Below are 21669 nucleotides of genomic sequence, written 5' to 3' on the forward strand. Positions count from 1 at the left end.
CGACTAAGCGACTTCACTTTCACTTTTCCCTTTCATGCATTGGAGAAGGAAATGGCAGCCCACTCCAGTATTATTGCCTGGAGAATCCCAGGGACGGGGGAGCCTGTTGTTCTTCTGTCTGTGGGGTTGCACAGAGTCGGACATGACTGACGGCGACTTAGCAGCAGCAGCAGACTTGACTTTAAAGCTCTCTTTCATTATATTAGTCCTAAGAGGCAATAAATAAGTCTAAGAAATAAGTCTTTCCTAAAAGGCAAGAATTAAAGAAAAATTGCTTGCATTTCTCTGGACCCCATTAGTCCACCTAAGCCAGTCTAGAAGAAAATCATGTAAAACATGAGTATGTTAATATGAGTGTGTTTTATGAAGTGAAAATATAAACTCTTTAATCATAGCTTTATGTACTTTGGCCTTTTGATTCATTTATTTACTTTGGCTCTGCTGGGTCTCTGTTGCTGCATGTAGGTTTTTTCTAGTTGCAATACATGGGCTTCTCATTGTGGGGGCTTCTGTTTGTTGGGAAGCATGGGCTCTAGGCATGCAGGCTTCAGTAATTGTAGAGTGCTGGCTTAGTATTTGTGGTGCATGGTCTTAGTTGCTCTGCGGCATGTGGGATCTTCCCAGACCAGGGATCAAATGTGTGTCTCCTGCTTTGGCAGATGGATTCCCAACAACTGGACCACTAGAGAAGTCCTACTTTGGCCTTCTTGATATGCTAAAGTAGAAATAATTGATGAGCAAGTAGAATATACATTTATCATGAGCAGATCTTTAGGCTGAAAATTTCTTAATGTCATTTTTTTTTTTTTAGCCCAGAGATGCCTGGAACTGTTGAAGTTGAGTGTACCTTCCTGGCTCGATTGAACTTCATCTGGAAAGGTTTTATCAACATGCCATCTGTAGCAAAATTTGTTACCAAAGCCTACCCAGTATCTGGTTCCCCTGAATACTTGACAGAGGTATTGTAAACTTTTCTGCTCTTCTATGCCTGGGTTGACATAAATTTTATAAGACATAAATCTTACATATGCCTGTTTTCTTTTAAGACTAAGATAAACTCTTCTTTGTATTAGAATGAAATTAATTTAAGTCAGTGTAATATTGCTTATCTAATCTATCAACTGTTTCTGAAGGCAAAAGGCAAGGAAACTGCATAATAAAATAATAAAAATATTTATTTTCATTCATGGTAAAAGTATTTATTGACAGTGACTCTTAAACATTGAATTAATGTAATTATAAGTTCACAAGTAGAGTTTCAGAACTATAGAAAGTTGTTCTCTGAAAGTTTTAAATCCATGTCTTACTCTTTCCAAGATGTACTCACTATATCAATTAAAAATTAATGGATATTTTGCATGGATATCTAAGTTTTTCTTGAAATACAGACTTACATAAAGATTAACATGTTTATGGCCTCCAGTGCTAGTCTGTTGGGAAGACTTTTCATTATTAACAAGTCTTCTGATTCCCCTATTGCTTGTATTTCCACAACTTCATGACTATGGTTCTTACCTGCCCATTTCTGTGAATGAGGTAAAGACCACAGTTGAGCCTTGAGTAACATGAGTTTGGACTACTTGGGTCTACTTATATATGAATTTTTTCAATAGTGAATACCACAGTACCACATGACCTTCAGTTGGTTGAATCCTCAGATGTGGAACTGTGAATACAGAAGGCCGACTATGTGTTACACTGAGATTATCTACTGCACAGAGGATGGGCACCCTTAATCCCCATGTTGTTCAAGGGTCAACTGCCTAGTTGAAACTTTCCAGCTAGTTGACAGTCCTGAGGTCAGTGACCGTGGTTGCTGCAGTGGTGCCCTTGGTTGATTTTATACCTGAGACAATAGGAAAGGACTAGTAAGCAGCATTTGTGGGAAATAAGCAGCTGTAGTACTATAGTATATACAATATTATATCAGTAATATGATAAATGAGAAAGTACGACTTTTTAAAATTCTTTTGAATAGTTTGTACTTTTCTGTGTTTATGCAAAAAGGAAAATAAATCAGCATATGTGTGCTGTATTTTTGTTGAGATTACTTTTTGCTATTATGCTATTTAACATTAAATTTTCTATCCATTCTCAGTCTGCTGACCATAAAGGCAAAGTTTTCAGTGTTTTATAAGACATAAATCTTACATATGCCTGTTTTCTTTTAAGACTAAGATAAACTGTTCTTTGTATTAGAATGAAATTAATTTAAGTCAGTGTAATATTGCTTATCTAATCTATAAACTTATTTGTCTAGTTGTGTTTTTGATTAATAAACAACTTAGTTATTACTTTTGCATATAGTTTGCTTGGGAAGTAATATTTTAAACACATTGATTTTATACGAAAAAAATTCAATAGACCCATTATGCTTTTCTTATAGCATAATTAGTCTTCTAAATGTCTAGATCAGTCCACAGTGAAAATAACGCTTCTTTTAAATGAATAATTAAATTCTAAACTATGGAAACCTTTTAATTTTAAACAAAACTATTATTCTTTTTTCTGAGCCAGTTTATATGTGGTTGTTTTTCAGAACTCCACCTCTGCTTCCTACTTACTTCTAGTGTGATTTGGACTAAAATTCTAAATAAACTATTTAAAGCAATTAATTATTTAAATTTAATTGAATTAATATTGATTATGATTTTTCTGTCTTCATCAAAAAACAAATATACTGATTAAAGTTTCAAATATTCTTAACTACATACCTCATAATTGATTTTATATATAGTCCTCTTTTCTTAGATTGGGCCTTTAAAAAAAAATGAACCTTGCATTATTACAATATTATTCTCTTCTGTGCAAAAGTATACTGTATAGTTAAACTTGATAACTGCTGAAATCCAGCTGTTAGTGATTAAGGCATACCCCAGTTCACTATCACCAAAAAAAAAAAAAAAGATGGGGAAAACAGTGCCCCCTAATATTCTGAAGTCTGCTGTATTCTTCCTGGGTTGTCAGAATGGGATGCTGGCACTGCTGCTTTTTCTTGACCTGAGATTCTTTCTTAATTGTATTTGAGCATCCACCTCAGTTATTTGGAGTTGACATTTGAGGTAAAGCCTAATTGCTCTCCCTATATTTTCTTATATTCATTGATGTATTTTATAATCTTTTTTAAAATCATTTTTCAAATTAGTCTTAGAGCTAAATTTGTATGAAGTATAGATATTATAATGAAGATAAACTGTATACATTGATCACCTTCATTTTTTACCACAGGACCTACCAGATAGTATTCAAGTAGGTGGTAGGATATCACCTCAGACAGTTTGGGATTATGTGGAAAAAATTAAAGCCTCAGGAACCAAGGTGAGGAGCACTTTTTCTCTCTACCAATATGTGAAAATATTTGAAAAGTAAACCACTGAGATTTCTTATGCAAGGTCCCCTAGGGAGGACCTATATTGACATAATATGCCATTGGCTAAGGCTCAAACCCATTATTCCTTTAGTTTTTTTTTTTTTTCTTTTCCCACTTTTGGTATGCTGTCTCAGTGATTTCTATCATTGTTTTGAAAGGAATGTTTTAGAATAAGTATTGAGATTCATTCTGGAATGTTGCCTTGCTTTGATTATAGACATTTGTTTTGGTTGGGGCACAGGCTAAGCTGTTGAGACAGAGATCCTAAAATACAGTGGCTCAAAAAAATAAACTTTTCCTGTTATGTTAGGTACCGTAATTTAGAGTCTTTCAGTTGTTAGATCATTCATGGATTGGGCTCTTCTGTCTTATTGTTTTTAAGACTGTGGCCCTTAGCAATCAAGCAAAGTCAAAGCTGATTTATCAGCTCCAAGTGGGGGAAAAAAGAAAAATGGCTGTTGAGCTGTTTTAAAAGCAAGACCTGGAATGTGCAGTTTTCTTTTCACTTCCTCTAACTGCCATTGGCAAGAGCTTATACTCTATTAGGCTGGGAAGTATGATCTCTGTTGGATGGCCATGTGCCCAACCAAAGGTTTAGAGGGCTCTCTAGTAGGAAATGAGGAGGATAGATACTGGGATATAGTTAATAACCTTTACAGCAATATTTCTCTTTTTCTTTTCTCTCTATATCTTCTATCATTTCTTTAACTCATAGAACACTGCTACACAGGAATATTTAATCATTAGAAGAAATCATTTTTCTCTCCAAGGATGTTAATACTCAGCATGTTACAGACATTCAAAAAATAAATCTTGAATAAATGAACTTTAATTTTTTTCTCTTATGATCAGAAGTCTTTAGTAAGGTTAGTAATCAAAATGGATGCTCTTTAGCTGAAAATAATTTTTTTTTCTAATATAGATTGTTGAATTTAAACTGATACAGTGTTAGAATACAGATAAAACTTTGAAGCACTATAAAAAAGTTTTATTTATTTGCTTTCACTTTCTTATGATAGTGAAAGTCAGGAAAAGTGTTGGGAAATATTACTCTTGGACATTTGGGGAATTGCTCTTCATCTGCCCCTTTATTATCGCAAATAACGGCATAGTGTGCCTCCATCTAGAACTGACCAAGACACTGTCACAGTTATTGCCTCCAGATAAGGGCATTCGAGGTGACAGATCTAAGAGTTGGAGCCTTAGTCCAGCTCACTCACTCTCCTCCTATGGTCTTGCATCAGTTTAGGCTTTGTGGTTGACCTGACTCCACTTTTTGATTGTATACTTTCATGAAAAAACATCTGTTTTTCATTCTACCAAGTTAACACCAAATTGGGACAATTTTTTTTTTTTTTAAATCTGAAACAAAGCCGAGAACTCAGAGGCAAGCAAATAAGTTTCTGAGTATGCCAAATGATTTTATAAAATTTATGGCCTATGTGTATTTGAGGTCATTTCACTCAGCCCCCTTTATTCCTAGATTCAGTTCCTGTAAGTTGGAATATCAGTGGACTTGTGCATTTCTCTGTGTTTGTAATAGTGGGGCAGTGGTGGTGGCTGCTATTAATTTGCAGTGTGCTGAGAATATAGACAGCCGTCTGTAGAAGTTATAACATTGGAAATAGGACTTGGTATAGATATCAAGACATGTGGCTTCAAATACCTTCTTTGCCACTGATAAGTGTGTCACCTTGAACAAATTAATTACTTTAGGACTGAGTTTCTGTGAAACACTTTCAGATGAAACAGATCCACCTCTGGATCAGCACAGATCTTTTCCTAAAAGTTGTTTCCTTATAGTATTCATATCTGCATTTAAGTTGGTAAGCCATGTTATTACTTGGTGTCAGAAAACATAATAGATTTTTATAATTGAGAATGGTATTTAAAACCAAGCTATTGTTTAGGTTATTATTTTTATTGTTATTTTCTTGAATAGGAAATTTGTGTGGTTCGCTTCACACCTGTGACTGAAGAAGATCAAATTTCTTATACTTTGCTGTTTGCATACTTCAGTAGCAGGAAGCGCTATGGAGTGGCTGCTAACAACATGAAGCAGGTCAAAGACATGTACCTTATCCCTCTGGGCGCTATGGATAAAATCCCACACCCTCTCGTGCCCTTTGATGGACCTGGTAGGTATCTGTTTAATTAGTAGAATTTGAATGAAATGGGGTGAGAGGGCCCGAGTGGGAAAGCTGAGCCTGCTTTCCTTCTTGGGTCTTGGCCCTCAGGATCTGCCCAGACAGGAACAGGCACCTGTTTAGGAGACTGTAGTAAGCAGAATTTTACTCTTTATTATAATGGTTGAAAATGACTCTTGATTGATGTTTTTGATTCTGTACAGGCCTTGAATTGCATAGACCTAATCTGTTGCTGGGCTTGATTATTCGTCAGAGGCTGAAGCGGCAGCACAGTGCTGGTGCTGGTGCTGGACGCACAGCTGAGACGTCTGACAGCGCACCGGTGACAGTGCCACCTGACAAGAAAAGCAAGACAGAAGTATCCACAGAGGGGGCAGCAGAGGAAGAAAGCGACTTTTTTAATTCTTTTACAACCGTATTACACAAACAGAGAAATAAGCCTCAGCAAACTCTTCAGGAAGACCTTCCAACAGTCATTGAACCTTTATTGGAAGTCACCAAACAAGAACCACCAAAACCTTTAAGATTCCTTCCTGGGGTCTTGATTGGCTGGGAAAATCAACCTTCTACTCTGGAATTAGCAAATAAACCTCTTCCTGTGGATGATATCCTTCAGAGCCTTTTGGGCACCACTGGTCAAACGTACGAACAAGCTCAGTTAGGGACAGAACAAAACACTCTTAAAGAAATTCCATTTATAAATGAGCAAGCTAATCCAAAAGCAGGGACGATAGATACAGGAGAAGCAACTGGTGGTGAAGCCAAGGAAGTGAAAGTTAAAGGAGATAGCCCTTCAGAATTGACAGATAATGCAATAGGAGAAGAGACGTCTGCACTGGGGGTCTCTTCAGTTTCTGCTGGGCCTTTGACAAGTCTTAGTCTCAGAGGTAAACCACCAGATGTTTCTACAGAAGCATTCCTAACAAATTTATCAATTCAGTCAAAACAAGAGGACACTGTGGAGAGTAAAGAGAGAGTGTTAAAACAGCTGCTACAAGATCAAGAGAATAATTTACAAGATAACAGGACTTCAAATACTAGTCCTCCCTGTAGGTCTAATGTAGGGAGAGGAAATGTAGATGGTAACGTGAGTTGCAGTGAAAATGCTGTTACTAACACGACAAGGGCCCCGCAGTTTATCAACCTTAAAAGGGATCCTCGGCAAGCAGCTGGAAGAAGTCAGCAGGTGACTACTCCTGAAAACAGAGAAGGAGAAGGCTGCCGTCATGGAGAGAAGCCGCCGCTGCCTGGCCCATCGCACTTAACTGAGCAGAGCAGCGTGGAGGAGATGCCTTCTGTAGAAAAAAGCCCCTGTGTTCAGCACAATGACGATTCAGGAGCTGTACAAGACTCACCATCAGTAGAAAACATACAGTCTTCTCAAGTGGAACAAGCAAAACCCTTACAGGAGATTTTAATGCAAAATATTGAAACTGTGCACCCATTTCGAAGAGGATCAGCAGCAACAGCATCTCATTTTGAGGTTGGAAACACATGTCAATCCGAATTTCCTTCTAAAAGCATCAGTTTCACTTCGAGAAGCACCAGCCCCAGAACAAGTGCAAACTTTTCACCCATAAGGCCGCAGCAGCCCAGCCTTCAGCATCTCAAGTCTAGCCCACCTGGGTTTCCATTTCCGGGACCTCCTAATTTCCCCCCACAAAGCATGTTTGGATTTCCTCCACATTTGCCACCCCCATTACTTCCCCCTCCAGGCTTTGGCTTTGCCCCAAATCCCTTGGTTCCCTGGCCACCTGTTGTCCATCTGACTGGCCAGCCGCAGCGTATGATGGGTCCCCTCTCACAAGCATCAAGGTATCTGGGCCCACAGAATTTTTACCAAGTTAAAGACATTCGGAGGCCGGAACGGCGCCATAGTGACCCTTGGGGTAGGCAAGACCAGCAGCAACCGGACAGACCATTTAATAGGGGCAAGGGGGATCGTCAGAGGTTTTACAGTGACTCACACCACCTGAGACGAGAGCGCCACGAGAAGGAGTGGGAGCAGGAACCCGAAAGGCACAGGCGCAGAGACAGAGCCCAGGACAAGGACAGAGACAGGAAGGGCAGGGACGAAGGTCATAAGGATAAAGAGCGGGCGCGGCTGCCTCATGGGGAGCGAGGGGCAGACGGCAGGGCGAACAGGGAGAGCAGAAGTGCAGACAGGAAGCCCGACAAGCCGAAGGGCGAGGACCAGGAGAAGGACAAGGAGCGGGAGAAGAGTAAGCATAGAGAGGGAGAGAAGGACAGAGACAGGTACCACAAAGACAGGGACCACGCTGAGAGAGCTAAGAGCAAGAGGTAAAGCCAGCGGGCGGCTGTAGGGGTGCATTTAATAACTGTTCAATGTCGTGTCTTTGAAACTTCATGACTGCCTGCTAGGATCTTTTGTGCCATCTTTTGAATTTTTAATATTGGTGGTTTGCAGAAGAATAAATTGTGTGTGTTGGTGCAGAGTGCTCTGTACCAGTGCTCATCATCCCTTCTTCATACCAACAGCCCTAGTTACAGGAATTAATATTTTTTAAAATTTACATTGCTGTATATTCAAAGATTTGTTTTATTAATATGCAATAAAGGCTTAGAAATTTTAGTTTTATTCCTTAATTGGTAAATATGGTTAACTGTGGAATATATTTACCACCTCTAGTGAATGTCCTTTCTATAATGACTAATTTGAGAGTAATGTGTACTCTGTAAGTTTGTTTTAAATTGCACTGTTTTTAAAGAAACTCTAGAGGAGCAACAAAAAGCCAAGCAACTTCATAATCAGATTATATTAATCATTTTGTTCGGCAGTTTTTGACCAAGAATCAGAAGCCCAAGGAGTACATGTATTGCTTTTAATCTGCACTCACTGAAGGCGTTTATTATTGTGCTACAGCTTTGTGGTAGTCCATTATTATTCTTTTCTTTTTGGCTCTTCAGAAACTTGAATACTTAAGCTTGTACATGATTTTGTGTTTTGCTATCCTTTTTACTGTAAAATGTAAATATTTTAAGGGATATTTTGATTCTAAATATGATAAAAGAATTTCTCACCTATTTTGTGTGTGTGATTTGAAATTCAGTAGTAAAAGAGTTTCTTCTTTGAGGCTTTAAATACCTTTAGACATTGTTTTTCTGTTACTCAACTTATAGGTTGAGTAAGATGAGGGGAAAAATGATTTCTTTATCTTAGATTATAGACTATTGAGATAAATCATGTAGTTCTGATGAGACTAGAATTTAGAGCTACTGCTGAAAAACTGCAGCTGTAATCCAATTTATAGGTATGTTTCTGAAAACTGGTGCACCATCAGAATTTGATACACTAATTATTGTAAGACCATAGGACTTTTATTTAAGAGAAACATGTGAATCTCTTTGTAAAATGTGTAATTAGCCCTAGCTTGTTTGGGGAGTAAATAATTATAATGTTGTATGCTCATTTTTCTTGAAAGCACAGGTAGGCTATTGTTAATCCAAACCTAAATTTATTTCCACCCTAAATTGCATAATACTATATTGATTGCTTTAAAGTAGTAGCTACCAAATGATGCTAATCCTTGAGACCAAAAGGAGAGAAAGAAAAGCCAGTATTTTTATTTACCTGTATTAGTGAAGAAAAATACACATGACTTCACAAAATTAGGAAGGTAAGTTTATTTTCCTAAAAAGTTTACAGATAATGGGTTTTGAAACTGAATCAGCCTTGCTGTTTTTAACTGGAGAGAAAATGAGTGGAAATTCAAAACCAAATCATTTTGTCTAATTTGCAACAATTTGAAGTCCCTTTTTTTTGTCATCCTTATCCGATGAAATTTATCATCACCTGGAGTCTGAAACAGGCTTGCCTGGTGACTCAGATGGTAAAGAATCCACCTGCAGTGCAGGAGACTTGGGTTCATTCCCTGGGTTGGCAAGATCCCCTGGAGATGGATATGGCAACCCACTCCAGTGTTTTTGTTTGGAGAATCCCAATGGACCGAGGAGCCTGGTGGGCTACAGTCCATGGGGTTGCAGAGTCGGACACAACTGAGGGGCTAATCACAGCATACAGCACAGGTTCTGAAACAAGAGGATTTGTATTTAAATAAAATTGTTTTTGTTTTTTTTTTTAATTTGCACTTTTTCTTTTGGAAACTAGCTTGTTAGAAAACAAATCAGTGCAGATTAAAAAAACTAAGGTCAGTCAGCTTTTGCATCATTATGAAGAAATTGTTACTAAGGTTTTACCAAAAAAAAAAAAAGCCCCCAAACCAAAGAAACCTTAGGTTTTTTATTTCATAACTGGTTCCTGGCCGCCCCCCACCCCGCCCCATACCAAAATCCATGGATGCTCAAGTCCCTTATATAAAAGGGCATAAATTTGCATATAACCTATGTACTTATATACTTCACATCATGTCTATCTAGATTACTTATAATTTTGTAAGTGTAATACAATGTAAATACTATGTAAATAGTTGTAAATATGAGGCAAATGCTATGTTAACAGTTTCCAGTGTACAGTAAACTCAGGTTTTAGTTTTTGGAATTTTCTGGAATTTTTTCCCCCCATCTGATGTTGAATTCAAAGATGAAAATCCACAGGTGTGGAAAATCAACAATTTATATCTCAGTAAATGTGCTTTCACTGATCCAACTGATCAGACAGCAGGTTTCTTCTGCAAGATACAAGTAAAGAAGAATGGGTTAACCACCTGAGGAAAGCCTTTAAGTCAGTTTTTGATTACTCTTAGCAAATAGTTTTTATACGTATAGCTGGGAAATGTAAAATTCTTTGTTCATGTCTAGTAGAATCATGGTAGATTCCATATAGCTCTCTGTTAGTAATGACCATCCTCTGGGATTGCAGGGCTACTGAATGCTGGAACCAGGTCTCTTAACCCCAGGGACTGACTACTGTGGAGAGTAAGTATGGATATATTGAGTATTTTGAGGGTTTTGTGAGAAAAGAAAGGGAAAATGAGAAAAGTTTTCAGTGAGGAGCAGTAGCTCCAAAGCCATTCTCATGCTTTGTCTCACCTACCAACCTCCTTACACAAACTAGTGAAAGTCATCTCTCTGTTTCTCCTGTTTTAAGAAAAGCTTGGTCTTTAAAAACAGTTTGATGCTTTAAAAAATTTATAACAATCTTATGATAGTTTAAACACTTGTTAAGTAAAATGTACCAGGATGTCTCAGTGCTTACCAAGTCCACTCCTTGTAATCCTTGTGTCCATAAGAAAGCTTCCATGTACCCTCTGTGGGTCAGACCTCATGCTGAGTGCTTTATGTGAACCTTGGTCAGCCTGCAAGGTGAAGACTTACCTTAGAGCTGAGGAAACTGGTACTCAGAAACCGGTACTGCCCTGAGGTTATATTGCTGTTGTCAGAACTTGAATCCTAGCTCAGTTCTACTTTTTCTCCGAAGTCCAGTGGTGTGGTTGTGCTCTGAGGCTGGAGAATGGAAGAGGGACAGAAGCCTTATGAGTGCACTTAGCTTTCACAGCCTTTTTTCCTGCTGTCTCATCTACCTGTGGACCACCCATGCCTCAGAATGAGCAAGAAGACATGGCCGAAAGTGTATGGGTTCTGTACAGATGTGCAAAGTTTGTATTCATTTCAAACCCTCATTTGCCAGTCCTCTTTTATTAGTTTCCTTTTGCTGCTGTGACAAATTATTACAAGTTTAGTGGCTTGAAATCACACAGATTGATCTTACACTTCTATGAAGTAAAGTCTGATGTGTTTCTCTAGTGTCAGAGGGTGCATTCCTTATCTGGAGGCTTTGAAAATAACTCATTTCCTTTCTTTTTCCATCTTCTGGAGGCCACCCGCCTACTTTGCCGCATAGCGCCTCTCTCTGTCTTCCAGATCAGTGACATGAGTTTTACTCTCTGCCATGTCTGACCCTTCTTATTTCCTGTTCCACTTTTAATGACCCTTGTGAGCACAGTGGGTCTATACAGATAGTCCAGGACAGTCCTACTTTATGATCCACTGATTGGCAACTTGAATTCCATCTGTGACCTTAATTCTCCTTTCCCTGTGTAACCTAGCCTATTTATACATTCCAGGGATTGAGATTTACAACTTTGAGGGCCATTATTTACATTATTAACTTGCTTAAATTGTAGTGAACGAGATCTTAATTACAAGTCTTTTGGAGTTATAAAACATCTCGGTTCAGTTCAGTCGCTCAGTCGTGTCCAACTCTTTGTGACCCTATGAATTGCAGCACGCCAGGCCTGCCTGTCCCTCACCAACTTCCAGAGTTTGCTCAAACTCACGTCCATCTAGTCGGTGATGCCATGCAGCCATCTCATCCTTTATTTTCCCCTTTTACTCCTGCCCCCAATCCCTCCCAGCATCAGAGTCTTTTCCAATGAGTCAATTCTTTGCATGAGGTGGCCAAAGTACTGGAGTTCCAGCTTTAGCGTAATTCCTTCCAAAGAACATCCAGGACTGATCTTCTTTAGAATGGACTGGTTGGATCTCCTTGCAGTCCAAGGGACTCTCAAGAGTCTTCTCCAACACTGTGGTTCAAAAGCATCAATTCTTTGGCGCTCAGCCTTCTTCACAGTCCAACTCTCACATCCATACATGACCATTGGAAAAACCATAGCCTTGACTAGACGGACCTTTGTTGGCAAAGTAATGTCTCTGCTTTTGAGTAAAACATCTAAGGCCATGTAAATGCTTAAAAGTTAAGGAAAAATACAAACAGTAGAGAAGAAAATGGATTGACAAGCTTCTTGAATATTAACATGTTTTTGTATGTGTGATAACATAAAAGTCAAGTGTTGATTATGTTTATTGCCCTTTGTGGTCATTAGTAAGTAGCAACCTGACCTAAAGTTTTTGAGGAATCTGAGGAGATGGATATAATGCAACTGATGTGTTCATACATTGAACTATTTGCTTTAATAAGACCTGGTTCTTCATCAGCAAGCTCCTAGAATGCACAGAACTTGATTTATGCCCAGCCACTGTTAAAAATACTGAAAACAGCTATATGTAACTTTACCAGTTAATAAGTAGTTTGCTTTCCAAAGCAAATCATGAGTAAAATTGGTTACTTCTATTATGAAGGTGCTAAACACCCTGATTTTTTTATTTGTTTCATAAAGAATTTCATTAATTCATGTGTAGAGCAAGAGGGTACAAAACACAAAAATTATGTAAATAGCTAGAAGTAATTTCTTGGCTAAGGTGTTTCAGCTTACTTTAAAAAATGTTCTCATGTTTATATTCATCACTTTTGTTACAGAAGCATCATGCCATTTGTAGTAAAATTATCTGAAAGTTTTTTATTATTTTTATTTTGTGCTGGAAAAGCATGTCACATAGGAAATCATCCTCAACACCGTCATCACTTTAGGATAGCAAAAACAAATGTTGATAATTTACCACATGAAATTTTGGATTTTAAGGTGAAAAAATATTTTAACCATTTTGACCTATGAATTTTACCTACAGACTCTAGGTTGCAATTTTCAGTCTTGTGCCTATTCTTCAGGCATTTGCTCAATTCTTGGAATTCAGTGGTGAGTAGTACCCTATTCAGTGCTTGCAGTGAGGTATAGAAGGCATCTGAATGTAAGATGCCAGCTGTGAGAAGCAGCAGTTCTCAAAGATAACTAGTTTCAAGACCCCTTTATATTCTTAACAATTATTGAAACCTCTAAAGAGCTTTTGTTTTTACGAATTGTCTATACTTAGCATATTAGAAATCAAAATTTTATCATGAGCACTTTTTTATTTTTTAAATTATTTATCTTAATTGGAGGCTAATTACTTTACAATGTTGTGGTAGTTTTTTTGCCATACATTGACATGAATCAGCCACTGGTGTACAGGTGTCCCCCATCCTGAACCCCCCTCCCCCTCCCTCCCCATCTCATCCCTCTGGGTTGTCCCAGAACACCAGCTTTGAGTGCCCTAATTGTAAAAAGAAATACTTGTTTGACAGTAATCTCACTCTGTGTTAATAACATTTTATATAACATAACTTCCAAGCTAAGTCAATTTAGTTAATAGAGTGGTGGTTTTCATATTTGTACATCTCTAACATCTGACTTAAGATGGCTGGACTCTCTTCTGTATTTAATGTTTAGTAGTAGTGTCATTTTGTTCAAAATATGATGAAGGAAATCTGACTTCCCATGGATTTGTTGTTGAGAAAGGAATCACTCTTTTTGTGGATTCCCTGAGAATATCTAGGGGTCCTCAGGGGTCCTTCAGCTATACTTTGGGAAGTGACTCTTTAAAGAAAAACCCAATGTGAAGGGTGTGTGATTTAGGCGAAGCCTTCATAACCTTCCTAGAACAACTTTCTTGCCTTTATGCATAAAATGTGTACATTTAAAAGTCAACTATCAAAAAGAATTTATTTAGAGCATTTGTGATCTCAATAATTCCAAAGTTAAATGGTATGGACTAAAGCAAATTTATGGCAGGTTTTCAGCATATGTTGGAGTTGTGTGGTTTTTGTTAAAAAACAAAACTTTTGAATCAGTGCATAGAGACTTTGCAGTTTTGCCTTACATTATATTTTGCTCACACATTTTCTAATGTTGATGGTAATAGTATGTATGGGGGCATTTGTATCTCATCAAATGACACGAAAGTTCTTAACTTTCATTCTGGAGGTTTTCTAAACTAGCTTTCTGATTGCAGTATAGGGGCAAAAGTAAGTAAAAAAAAAATCTCAGATTTTGCAGTGATAAACTGTTCACTTAGCTTGTTTGTATAGACTGGAATCTGAACAGGCAGATTTTGCTTTTTAATAGCACTCGGAAGTTAAATGTTCATCAATCCTATGTGTGTAAAATCTTTTCTCCATTTAATAGATAATTATAGAGTTTTTCTTTTCAACTTTACACATGCTCCTTATTACTAAGATTTTTTTCCTCCTTACTGTCGTGTTCTACCTGTTAGTACTTTCTGTCAGTCATGTGCTGTCAGGTGGTTTTTTTGGTGGCAAAATTGTCGTAAATCCCAAACTGAAAATGTTAAGTAACAACAGCAATGATAACTACCTCCCAGTCTAAATGGAGAGAGGGGTGCAAATGTTTACAATTATGTTAGTAACGGATGTTTGGGCAAAATGGACTTCCTCAGTTATGCTTTTAAAGGTACAGATATCAGGACAAAAATTTTGAATAACATTATTCAGAACCTGTTTTAAGCTCAATTTGGAGACCTGTAGAATTGAATGCTGCTAAGTCATGTCCGACTCTCTGTGACCCCATAGACGGCAGCCCACTAGGCTCCTCTGTCCCTGGGGTTCTCTAGGCAAGAACACTGGAGTGGGTTGCCATTTCCTCCTCCAATGCATGAAAGTGAAAAGTGAAAGTGAGGTCGCTCAGTCGTGTCCGACTCTTAGTGCCCCCATGGACTGCAGCCTACCAGGCTCCTCCATCCATGGGATTTTCCAGACAACAGTACTGGAGTGGGCTGCCATTGTCTTCTCCGTAGAATTGAATAGTTAAATGTAAATGAAGTTTAACTTAAATATTTGATCAGTCATATAAGTACATGGCTTAAAATGTCAAGAAATTCTACAGGTTTATAAACAAAACCCAACAGTGTTAGCACTGCTCTCCGGAAGTAACTGCTTTCAAATCTGTTAGACGTTTCTTAGGATATTTGCCTTTATATTTGTGAGTGACATGTATATGCTATTTTTTTTTAACTTAAAAAAATGAATATTTTTTGATAACTTGCTGTGGAAGACAAAGATTTAACCTTTAACAGCCTACTCTCCTTTCCCCCGTTTTCTGCCTCCCCACAATCACTCAGTGATTTTTGGCTTACTTAGGTCCATATTCAAATTTCACATTATTTCAATTGTAACTATTCATAGCTGAGCCATGTAATAGACTATGATATTTCCTTTCTTAATAATTTAAATTTTTCCTTTGGTTAATACCTTTTACCTTTTTCTTATTTTTCTTTCACTAATTTATTCTCACTTAAATTTCATTTAAAAACAATTTACAGATGAATAAACACTAATGGAGTGAAAACCAGGACTCAGATAAATTGGATGTTGGATAAAATGACCAAAGTCTTTTCTTCAGCTATATTTTATAAGCTTATATAAAAAGAACTGTTAAAAAAAAAAAAAAAGAACTGTTTTCTCCACACCCTCTCACATTTATTGCTTGTAGACTTATGGATTGCAGCCATTCTGACTGGCGTGAAATGGTACCTCATAGTGGTTTTGATTTGCATTTCTCTGATAATGAGTGATGTTGAGCATCTTTTCATGTGTGTGTTAGCCATCTGTATGTCTTCTTTGGAGAAATGTCTATTTAGTTCTTTGGCACATTTTTTGATTGGGTCATTTATTTTTCTGGAGTTGAGCTGTAGGAGTTGCTTGTATATTTTTGAGATTAGTTGTTTGTCCGTTGCTTCATTTGCTATTATTTTCTCCCATTCTGAAGGCTGCCTTTTCACCTTGCTAATAGTTTCCTTTGATGTGCAGAAGCTTTTAAGTTTAATTAGGTCCCATTTGTTTATTTTTGCTTTTATTTCTGATATTCTGGGAGGTGGGTCACCCTCTTACACTGTTGGTGGGAATGCAAACTAGTACAGCCACTATGGAGAACAGTGTGGAGATTCCTTAAAAAACTGGAAATAGAACTGCCTTATGATCCAGCAATCCCACTGCCTGGGCATACACACTGAGGAAACCAGAAGGGAAAGAGACACATGTACCCCAATGTTCATCGCAGCACTGTTTATAATAGCCAGGACATGGAAGCAACCTAGATGCCCATCAGCAGATGAATGGATAAGAAAGCTGTGGTACATATTCACAATGGAGTATTACTCAGCCATTAAAAATAATACATTTGAATCAGTTCTAATGAGATGGATGAAACTGGAGCCTATTATACAGAGTGAAGTAAGCCAGAAAGAAAAACACCAATACAGTATACTAACGCATATATATGGAATTTAGAAAGATGGTAACAATAACCTGGTGTATGAGACAGCAAAAGAGACACTGATGTATAGATCAGTCTTATGGACTCTGTGGGAGAGGGAGAGGGTGGGGAGATTTAGGACAATAGCATTGAAACCTGTATAATATCATGTATGAAACGAGTTGCCAGTCCAGGTTCGATGCACGGTACTGGATGCTTGGGGCTGGTGCACTGGGACGACCCAGAGGGAGGGTGGTGGCGGGGGGAGGAGGGAGGAGGGTTCAGGATGGGGAGCGCGGGTATACCTGTGGCGGATTCATTTCGATGTTTGGCAAAACTATTACAATATTGTAAAGTTTAAAAATAAAAGTAAAAAAAAAAAAGTAAAAAAAAAGAACTGTTAACATTTAAAGTACTTCAAGTAATAGAAAACAGTTGATTCCAGTAAACAGTATGCCAGAGAAATAACTATCAATACATTCATATATATATGTATTATATACTTAAATTACTAATTTGTTAACCTAATCTTACTCATCAGCATTACAAACATTGTATCCTGATTTAATTAACTCATTTTTTTTTTTTTTTGTATCCTAAAAAAAATACATCTTTAATTTTGCCAGCAAAATTTCTTTTAAAAATCTCTTGAGTAACAATATTTACCTTTTGGCCATATTCAAAGCCTCCTAGATAACAAATACCTTCATAGTTTAAAGCAACACATTTTTTGTTTGTATGAGTATCCTCAGAATTAGGTTGCCATCTAGGTAGGCTTTAATAAGAGTCTGATTTTGAATTATGATTAAATGATGCCATTTATTACAACAGAATGTCCCATTGCTATAAATCATAGATACAGAGATACTTTCTCCTAAGTTAACTGCTATTTTCAAGGTCTGATTGTGGAGGCCAATTGCTAGAAAACCATTTTCTTCATTTTGAGCTTTTCCTATCCATACAATTAAACCTTCAGTTTCAGTAGTACCAAAATTTAAGGATCTGAACTGAAGATTTCTCATTCTGTAATCTGGATCAATGTATTTAATGTAAGGATTAGCCATGCATTTTGCAGTTGAAAAGGAAGTATTGTTTTCACAATACCTTCCCACCCAACCCAGAGCACAAACAACTGTAAGAAAATAATTGGTCAGGTATACATAGAGATTGGTGGAGGCAAAGATTATTCAAACAGTACAGACTGGTCACATGTGTGTCCAGCTCAATGTGGCAAGCAGCTACAAGAAAAAGTTATGCTGTTTACTATATATTTACCCCCTATTTTTGCACACATTGTATCCACAGGCTGTCCCATCACAGTCACCTACATTTGAGCCACCCTTTGCTCCTAATTCAGTTAATTGTAATTCTTGATTATTTATAATAACTTCCCAGACACAACCTTGAAAACCTATGGGTTCATATGCTGTTGCCATGGGATTTATAAAATTTAAGGATGATGTTTCTTCAATGTAGATATTTGGCAAAACTAATACAATATTGTAAAGTTTAAAAATAAAATAAAAAAAAAAGCAATATTTGTGTCCAGGGAAGCTCATTTTAGTCTTGACATTTTCTTTCTTTTTTTTTTAATATAAAACTTGTTCATAATTTTTAATGAAAATTTGTTTATAAAAATGAACTAAAAATTAATACAGAATGTTAGTAATTCCCTTAAAATGAGTAACACTTTTTTTTTAGGTAAAACTTGGGTTGGCTATAATTTGTTTTTTTTTTACTTTACAATATTGTATTGGTTTTGCCATATATCAACATGAATCTGCCACAGGTATACACGTGTTCCACATCCTGAACCCTCCTCCCTCCTCCCTCCCCATACCATCCCTCTGGGTCTTCCCAGTGCACCAGCCCCAAGCATCCAGTATCGTGCATTGAACCTGGACTGGCGACTTGTTTCATATATGATATTATACATGTTTAAATGCCATTCTCCCAAATCATCCCACCCTCTCCCTCTCCCACAGAGTCCAAAAGACTGTTCTATACATCTGTGTCTCTTTTGCCATCTCGTATACAGGGTTATTGTTACCATCTTTCTAAATTCCATATATATGCGTTAGTATACTGTATTGGTGTTTTTCTTTCTGGCTTACTTCAGTCTGTATAATAGGCTCGCTGTGGTACATATACACAATGGAGTATTAGCCATTAAAAAGAATACATTTGACATTTTCTGTTAAATTTATCCCATCCAAATCCAGGTAGCTTTCTGCACCATCTCTTCCTGCTTTAATCACATGCCAAGTACTTCTATTAATAGTACTTTTTGGAGAGTTTCTAGAAGGATGGTTCTGTCACCAAGATTGTAGCTGATTTGAACAGAACCATTTACTAAAGAAATACGTAAAAAATCACCTCCCTCGCTTCATCAGAGCAGTTCTTCAGAGTGATTTCACAGTCCTGGCTCCCAGGTTTGAAGTCCTCAGAAAATCCATCAAATAAAAGTGGAGAAAGAAAGAAAAAACATTAAAATAGTTACTCTAATTAAGACTTTTGCCCTTTTTTTGGGGGGGGGGGTGGGGAGATTACAAATTTTGATCACAATTATGTTAGTTTTTTTTCCATGTTTGGATCAAAATACATCTATACATTCATACTCATATCCTGTATTCTTTTGTTCTGGAGTTGGCCACATATATTATCCCTATTTGCAAATCTTTCACAGTGAAGGAGTATATTGTGGTACCAAGTTAAAATGAGGTTTTTCTTTTAACTAGTTAAGGGTGAATGTGTAAAGAAATTGGATGCTTTATTCCAAGGCACTGATGCTTTTTTTTGATAAGATTAGGTTAACAAATTAGTCATTAAATATATTATATATATATATGTATTGATAGTTATTTCTCTGGCAGTTATTTCTCTGGCATACTGTTTACTGGAATCAACTGTTTACTATTACCTGGGTGAGGGGGGATAAGTAACTGGAAAAAACGCACAAACTAAAAGGTGAGAATTCTGTTTTATTTGATGGATTTTCTGAAGACTTGAAACCTGGGAGCCAGTACTCTGAAATCACTCTGAAGGACTATTCTGATAGAGTGAGGGGGGCCAGCCAGGATGTAATCAACGAAGACCAGGTAGTCAGAAGATCAGAAGAGTACTGTTAAAGAAAATCCAACATCTCAAGGAAATAAGTGCTTTTCTATGTATGGGGAGATGCAAGAGTCTGGGCTCAGTGAAATCATTCATTTGATACACATGTCAGCTATCTGGGGCCAGTATCCTGATATCCTGTCTTCATCCTGAGTCTTCAGCATGCACTGTTGGTTCATCAACTGATGGCTAGATGGTGGGCATCCTGTTCCCTCAGGGCTCGCCTAGGGAGGCTGTCATGTGATGGCTGGATGGTTGCAACATCCTGTTTACTGATAAGGTAGCAGCATTTCTCCTTCACATAAATGAGCAGTTAGTGGTGGTGCTATGAAAATTCTGTATCTTGGGCCTTCCCGAAGTTTCAGCCATGCTCTTGGCATCAAGTTCTATCTACAAGTACACAAATCTCTAGTTGAACTCTGCTTGAGTTACTTTAAAGGCACCTCAAGCTCCAAAGTTTCTCTCAAATCTGTGAACTTCCTTCCATATACCTGGTCTTTCCAAACTCAGTCACTCAATCCACCCATTTTCCAAATTTAAGTGTGATCATGGCCAACCTAGATAGCATATTCAAAAGCAGAGACATTACTTTGCCAACAAAGGTCCGTCTAGTCAAGGCTATGGTTTTTCCAGTAGTCATGTATGGATGTGAGAGTTGGGACTGTGAAGAAAGCTGAGTGCTGAAGAGTTGATGCTTTTGAACTGTGGTGTTGGAGAAGACTCTTGAGAGTCCCTTGGACTGCAAGGAGATCCAACCAGTCCATTCTAAAGGAGATCAGTCCTGGATGTTCGTTGGAAGGAATGATGCTAAAGCTGAAACTCCAGTACTTTGGCCACCTCATGCGAAGAGTTGGCTCATTGGAAAAGACTCTGATGCTGGGAGGGATTGGGGTTGGGAGAAGGGGACGACAGAGGATGAGATGGCTGCATGGCATCACCGACTCTATGGACGTGGGTGTGGGTGAACTCCGGGAGATGGTGATGAACAGGAAGGCCTGGCGTGCTGTGATTCATGGGGTCGCAAAGAGTCAGAGACGACTGAGTGACTGAACTGAACTGAACTGATGGGTCTATATAATCAAATGGATTTTATTAGCATTTTGTTCATTGTAAACATCTTTGTTCTGTCCACTTCTCTCCTGCCACTTTAAATTTACTATCCTCTCTAGCTTAATTTTTTTTTAATTTTATTTTTAAACTTTACAATATTGTATTAGTTTTGCCAAATATCAAAATGAATCCGCCACAGGTATACCCGCGTTCCCCATCCTGAACCCTCCTCCCTCCTCCCTCCTCCCTCCCCTACCCTCCCTCTGGGTCGTCCCAGTGCACCAGCCCCAAGCATCCAGTACCGTGCATCGAACCTGGACTGGCGACTCGTTTCATACATGATATTATACATGTTTCAATGCTATTCTCCCAAATCTCCCCACCCTCTCCCTCTCCCACAGAGTCCATAAGACTGATCTATACATTGGTGTCTCTTTTGCTGTCTTGTACACAGGGTTTTTATTACCATCTTTCTAAATTCCATATATATGCGTTAGTATACTGTATTGGTGTTTTATTGTTCAGTTTGCTCATTTCAAAGTATTAAATCTTTAGCAGAAACAAAAAACAAGATAAAGTTTATCTTTTAAAAACTGTTTTCCAAAATTAGAGATCTAAAATCAACTAGGGTAATTTTTATCATTTTGTTTTAAAATTTTGCACTATTTGAAATTGTTCAAATCATTAAACTCTAAAGAGAAACAGAAACCTGGTTAAAAGTTAAGAATTTGTTTTTCACCATATGAAAACCTAACTAGCTGCTGATGTCTAATGTGGGTTTTGACATTGTGTATTAAGTGTTTGGACATTTTTACTAATAGATCTTAGCAGAGGATCAACTGGAAGCCTTGGTTCATGTTTACAACAGACAACTCTTAGAGAAGGTCGAAGTACGGGGCAGTCACCTATATTTTATACAAACTTAAAAGAATGAAACATACTTTGCTGCTGCTGCTGCTTAGTCGCTTCAGTCGTGTCCAATTCTGTGTGACCCTATGGACTGCAGTATGCCAGGCTCCTCTGTCAATGGGATTCTCTCAGCAAGAGTACTAGAGTGGGTTGCCATACCCTCCTCCAGGAGATC

General features: G+C 37.7%; 1 protein-coding gene across 24 annotated transcripts in view; it reads left to right on the forward strand.

Annotated features, from left to right (window-relative positions):
* The window catches only part of PHF3 (PHD finger protein 3), a 92334-nt gene extending 83772 nt beyond the window's left edge, over positions 1 to 8562 (forward strand). For all 24 annotated transcript variants that reach the window (XM_086316210.1, XM_086316197.1, XM_086316189.1 and 21 more), the window contains 4 exons: positions 812 to 959; positions 3229 to 3318; positions 5313 to 5508; positions 5721 to 8562. In XM_086316210.1, coding sequence (XP_086172336.1) covers positions 812 to 959; positions 3229 to 3318; positions 5313 to 5508; positions 5721 to 7822 — 2536 coding nt within the window. In that variant the 3' untranslated portion in view covers positions 7823 to 8562. The remainder of the gene's footprint in view (positions 1 to 811; positions 960 to 3228; positions 3319 to 5312; positions 5509 to 5720) is intronic.
* Positions 8563 to 21669: the final 13107 nt, after the last annotated feature.

This window comes from Bos grunniens, chromosome 9 (genome assembly GCF_055505025.1).
Source record: "Bos grunniens cultivar Pamir isolate PY7600 chromosome 9, Bosgru_T2T1.0, whole genome shotgun sequence".
NCBI classification, from domain to species: Eukaryota; Metazoa; Chordata; class Mammalia; order Artiodactyla; family Bovidae; genus Bos; species Bos grunniens.